Here is a 6,160-nt window from a genome sequence, read left to right on the forward strand (position 1 = left end):
GCGACAGAATGAGACTCTGTCTAAAAAAAAAAAAAAAAAAGAAAAAAAAAGAAATCGTTTATTTGTAAGCAAGAAAAATATTGATGCAAAAATATTTTGCTCAGAAAGAAGTAAAGACAGTCCTACTAAAATACTTTTCCCATGACTCTCCACACACACTTATTGTTTTTATTTATTTATTGGTACAGCATAGATTTACAAGCTTGTGTGCCCAATTAAGGGTAATAAGCCATTTTCAAGTAAAAGGACACATAGCACAATACAGAGAAGAACATCACAAAGAATGTATACAGGTCTCTACGGCGGGATTCTAACCCGCCACCTCCACGCTTAGCAAAGCGTTTGGCGCGCAATATCGCTCAACCGGGAGACCCCGTAATGATGAAATGTTGGCTAAGAACAAGTAGAGAGTTTTCTTATCTACGAAACCTGTCACCCATTTCGATCTCCCATAACAAAGCAGTGGAACTGGGTTTCCATCAGTTCAGAGCTATGCATCTGTTAAAAAACCATTCTCACTGCCATGTAAATATGAATGTTTTAAAATAGTAAGAACAGGAGCCAGAGTGATGCAATCGCATTCATGAACCATATATAGTGAGAATAGAATTTAAGATATAACCCCAAGGTGCCGATCAGATAACAAATTTTAATGAACGCATGCGATAATTTTTATCTCCATGTTTTTTAGATATGCTTAAATTAAATGCAGTGAAAATGTCTCATTAAACTTTATGAAAAGTTTCAAAGTAAGCTTTTGGCAGCAAAACTGTACTCGATATAAACTTCTACTTCCATCCTCTGATCTGAAGCCTAGAATTTACACGTTGTGGTCCAACTTGCGGTGAATCGCGTGGATTTGTTTAAGAAGATATTTTATACAATAATTTAGTTCAGTATGGGTAAGAACTTAATTTTTACTATTGATCTTAGTATTATTTTGAATTTGTTTTTCCTTTTATATTTTGATTATTGTTTTCATACTGTATTTGTAAGTGATTTTAATTGTAACCATCTTGAAACTTTTTTAAAAACTCATTAAAGATGCTTAGTTATCTTTTATTTATTACATATATTTTTAATTTTTTTTGAAATTTTGTTATTGCTGTGGAGTGATAAATTTAAAATAATATTTGATTGATCCTAAATTTGTCAGCTTCTTTTGTGTTGCTTAAATATTTTTAACATTTTTTTGTTAATTTAATTTTCAACTCTCATATCAGATTTTTAATTGTGATTTAAGGTTTTTAATTTAATGAAATAGCATGATCGTTAAATATTCCAAAATCAATTACACAAATCAAGAGAATTTTAAAAAGGCTTAGCGTTGCTATGTAGTTCATGATCATGGGACCATAACGATGTTCCACAAATTAAATATCAATTTATATTTGTTTTATAATAATAATAAGAAGAAAAGATCAATTATCTAGGTTTCTGTTATTTAGTCCTTGATTTGAATCATTTTTAATAGTTATTAATGTATTTGTTCATTTACTAGTTTGGAATTATTGGCTGTTTAGTATTGTTTGAAGACTATTTCTTAAAACTTGTTTTATATATAGGTAAGCCAAGAGGACTTCGTACTGCCCGTAAACACAGAGATCACCGCAGAGATCAAAGATGGCATGATAAGAACTATAAAAAAGCTCACTTGGGAACTCGCTGGAAGGCTAATCCTTTTGCAGGTGCTTCTCATGCTAAAGGGATTGTACTTGAAAAAATGTAAGTATTAGATTATGTAGCAAATATTTACCATGTTAAAAGTATTCTTGTATTGTCTTATACCTTGCTGAAATTTTATTTCAGTAGCATTTTTCCTTAATTCAAGATAATAAGTTTTGAAAGTATTGCATATGTTTATTTTTTTAATATGATTTTCTGAATATACTGAATTTGTCTGTTGTATCCAATTCAGAAAAAGAAAAGATGTTGCAGGTGGCTCTTAATTTTTTAAAAATATTTTTTGTTTAAATATGTCTGATATGTGTTTGTTTAAAACAGGCATGAAAGTTTTCAGCTTTTATTCTGAATTTCTAGCAAAATCACCTCTCAGTCACATTTTATTTGAATATAAAATGATTTTATCATGCTCTTTAAAAATTATGGTGTTCTTTCAAATAATGAACAAAAAAATATTATTTCTAGAGCGAATTATCCTTTAAACTATCTTCTGTGATTTAAGAATTCTCATTATTATTATTTTTTAAAAAATTTTATCAATTTAAAATTCTAGTTGAAGTAAAGCAGGTATTGGCGAATTTTTTTAATTCCGAAATGCACACAAAAATCGGGAGTATTTCTTTTCTCTCTGATTAACAAGAAAAGGATCTTGAGAATATAATTTTGCAGGGAAAATTTTTTTTTGCTTTTGTATTTTTTTCGGCTGTTTTATTGTTTTCAACTCTTTCTTACTCTGTTTTTAAGTTTAAAATCTTTAAATATGAAGATGCGTATTTGAAGATTAGAGTTTTGGTTATACCTATTTCGAATAATGTTGTTATAGTGCTTTTTTTTTTAATTGTTGCGTTTTTGTTGGAGAAAATTGCAACTTCGTTAAGTCATGAAAAATTCTTGAAATTAGTCATGGAAAATCATAAAAAGTCATGAATTTGAAAATCTGAAATGTAGCAGATACCCTGTATTTATGATTAAAAAAATAGGCATGAAATCAAAAAAACTGTTCAATTCCCAACAAATTGTATAATCAATAAAATATTGAATTATAAATTTTGTCTCAGAATGTTTTTAAGTGTTTTTTATTTTATTTTTTCCTTTAGTGGTGTTGAAGCTAAGCAGCCTAATTCAGCTATTAGGAAGTGTGTGAGAGTACAGTTAATTAAGAATGGTAAAAAGATCACGGCATTCGTTCCCAGAGATGGTTGCTTAAATTTTATAGAGGTAAGTTAGTATGATATCTTAAAAGAGTGATTATATTAGATAATATATCTTAAAATAATAATAAAATAGTATATGTTGTTGTGCAACTATATTTGAGTGTAACTGTGACAGCGTCTCTGAAATTCTACTATAATATGGCTATTGATAGCAGGGATTTGTCTAGACATTTTGTGAAAAAAAATTACTCACATTCTTTCAACCAAGGTCTGCTTTTATGAATTTGTGCAAATAGGTAGATACAAGATTATTTTGGCACTAAAGTTAAAATGAAAAAAATTTTTCGAAAATTAGAGGTGCTTCTAAATTAGAGATGCAACATACAAATATTTGGTATTTAGCCTATACTGCACAACACAGAATATTAATTTCCGACGAATAATGGAAGAATCGTCTGCCGAAGACAAAACTTAATTCGTTTACATCCATCTTTCTTGTTTTGTGCCCTGGGAAAGGTTTATTCAATTAACAAAACAATAATGAAGATAAACAAATTTGTGAAAGGTCCGATTTAAAAAAAAATCTTAATGTGAAGGGTCCGTTTTTATGGAGAAATATTTTGTGAAGGGTCCGTGAACGGACCCCTGAATAGTTATTAAACCTGAAAACTAATCTTATCAAATGGTGTCAGAAACATATGGAGTGTCAGTGGTAGCATTTTAGCAGAAATATTTTTCCTCCGAGAAGTAAAAAATTTTGGTTTTCTTTTCTTTAGAAATATTAAAAGATTTTTATATTCTCTAGAAATGTGTGTCATTTTTCTTTTTCTTCAAGAGTATTTAAAGAAAATTTGATAATGACTGGTTTCAGTAAAATTTCAATTGGATAATATGTGCAGGTGTTCATAGATCTCTAATAAAAAGAAAAGTAAAAAGAGCTCTGGAGGTCATATTCATATTATTTCTTTTAATTTTTTTAAAGAGTGCTATATATTTTAATAATGAAATATGACTGTAGGAATTTGATATAATTTCTGTTTTGTGGCAAAGGAATGATACTAGTCCTTTTAAAAATTTGGTTGAAATAAAATCTATTAATTATATTTTTAATATATTACAATCACAAATTTTAGTTGCTCCTAACTCACTCAAAATATGTCGTTAATATTTGCAATATTTTTATTGTATTTTTCGTATTTGCTGTTAAAGAAATTTTAATGGGGTTTTTTGATGTCCCAATGTTTTTCGATGTTCAGTTATTGACATTATTTACCTCAATTTTTTTAAAAAGAATAAAACTTAACTGCACTAAGCAAAGTTTAAATCGTGATATTCATATCGCTGATTCAAGTAAACATGCTAGGTTAATGCATTTAGTATCCTTTAATCCATTGCTGAGTATCCTTTAATCCATTATTTCAGCCATTCTTTCGACTTCATTGTAAAAATTTGAAAACTAATCTGGTGTTTTTTATGCATTTTTATTACATGAGAAACTATAATCCCTTTTTTATTTTGACTGTGTCGATTTCATAGTTTTTTTCCTTTTTGTCTTTATTTCTAGTGCTGATAGTTTCCATGGGAGTTAATAAAATTCTCGTTATTTCTCACTTGGTATTATTTCTACATGTGAGAATTGTCCTTTTAATAATCATTTATTGCAAAGCTCAATTTACGCGATATCATACATTAGTTATATTTTTTGGCTTTTAAAGTATATTTTAAGTGCAGCAGATAATTCTTTTTAGTTTGTATTTTTCTTTTTTCAAAGTAACATGGCATGCTCTATATATTTATTATGTGTCAAAGTCAATACAAAATATGTGTTGTTTTATTTTTTGAAAAAGTTTCTTTTTATATGTGTATATATATAAATCAATGGTCAATGTTAATTAATAATTAGTTTCTTCATCTAATTATAAATAATTCATCATGGTTAACAATTTAATAGTCTCAACATTTTTATTGTAAATTAGAGAACATTCACAAAAAAATTTTTATATTTATAATCCAACTTGTTTGGTTATGTATCTGATTAGTAGTTCTAAACATGTCTGAAATTTCTTTCTGAAATAATTTTTAATGCTGTGCTTATATCAGGTCTGTTTAATTAGTATTTATTAATTCTGCCATGTATATTTATGATAAAAATGAAACTTCTGTGAGCTGAAAATCTCAGTTAAAAAAACTAGCAATAATTAATTTCTGAATTACTTATAGATTTCTGCAAGATTGGTCTGCAGGTTAAGATTGATAAATTGTGTTTTTTTTTTTCTTTTTTTTTAAATTTTTCACTGCTGAAAGTTTTATTATGTGGCAGTTATTGACTACATGTTTTTTTTTTTCTCCATTAATAGTTGTAATAATATTTTTGACAATGTTGAAAAATATTGATTGATATAATGAATAAATAAATATTGATCAGAGGAGAAGGGATGGATTTTGCACTTTTTATTATTTTTTTTTTAAAAAGTAAGGGCAGAGATGATTGTCCTGGCCATATGCCATATTTTTTCGCTAACCACGGTCCGGAAATCCCAGGTCCAGAAGTTTCGAGAAATCATAGGTCACATTTATGCATGAAAATTCTTGTATATTTTATTTAAAAACATTAGAACTAGAATTTATCCATGGCATCTCTTTCATTAGTATATATTTTTTCTGGTAGAATAGTTAATGTGATTAGAGATAAAAGTAAAATTATACATAATTATTAATTTACATTTTGTTGCATATAGTTTATTAAAAAATTCGTGTTGTGAAAATGTCAATAATTTGAATTTATAAAGACATTGAATTTTTGAACTGTGTCATTGATGATTTTAGTCAAGAAAGTTTCGGGATTTTTGAGTTGGGCTCACAATCACCCCTATAGGTAACATAAAAATTTTCCACAAATTGTGTTAGTGTGTATATTTTTTGTCTTGACTTTTGACCTGTGCAGCATTTTCAATATGAAAGCATGGATATTTTTTATTTACAGTCTTAGTATGATTCACGGGCCCTTCAATGTTATAAAGATTTTTTGGGGGGCAGGGTTGGGTTTTTGTCGTCAAAAAGTGGTTTTTGACATGACAAGGGTATAATACTGGTTTAAACTGTCAAAAACCTGTCAAAAATGTCAAAAACTGAAGTTTGCCAAGAAAATATGTAAACTTCAAAACTACCAACAGTTGCCATGCATTATATTGAAATTTAATTATACTATAGGTAATCAGCAGGTTTTAAAATATTTTTTAATTAAAATTAAGGTAAAATAACAGATTTAAAATCTCAGAAATTTATATTCAAATGCATGTGCAGAAAAATTTTGCACAAAAATT

The 6,160-nt window shown here is 27.8% G+C and overlaps 1 protein-coding gene across 1 annotated transcript in view; it reads left to right on the plus strand.

Moving 5' to 3' along the window:
• The first annotated feature begins 745 nt into the window (after window positions 1-745).
• LOC107442608 (ribosomal protein S23) overlaps window positions 746-6,160 on the plus strand; it is a 6,952-nt gene continuing 1,537 nt past the window's right edge. The window contains exons 1-3 of the mRNA XM_043054066.2: window positions 746-902; window positions 1,566-1,725; window positions 2,781-2,901. Of these exons, the coding sequence (XP_042910000.1) occupies window positions 899-902; window positions 1,566-1,725; window positions 2,781-2,901 (285 nt within the window). The 5' untranslated portion in view covers window positions 746-898. The remainder of the gene's footprint in view (window positions 903-1,565; window positions 1,726-2,780; window positions 2,902-6,160) is intronic.

Source organism: Parasteatoda tepidariorum, chromosome 9 (genome assembly GCF_043381705.1).
Source record: "Parasteatoda tepidariorum isolate YZ-2023 chromosome 9, CAS_Ptep_4.0, whole genome shotgun sequence".
NCBI lineage: Eukaryota > Metazoa > Arthropoda > Arachnida > Araneae > Theridiidae > Parasteatoda > Parasteatoda tepidariorum.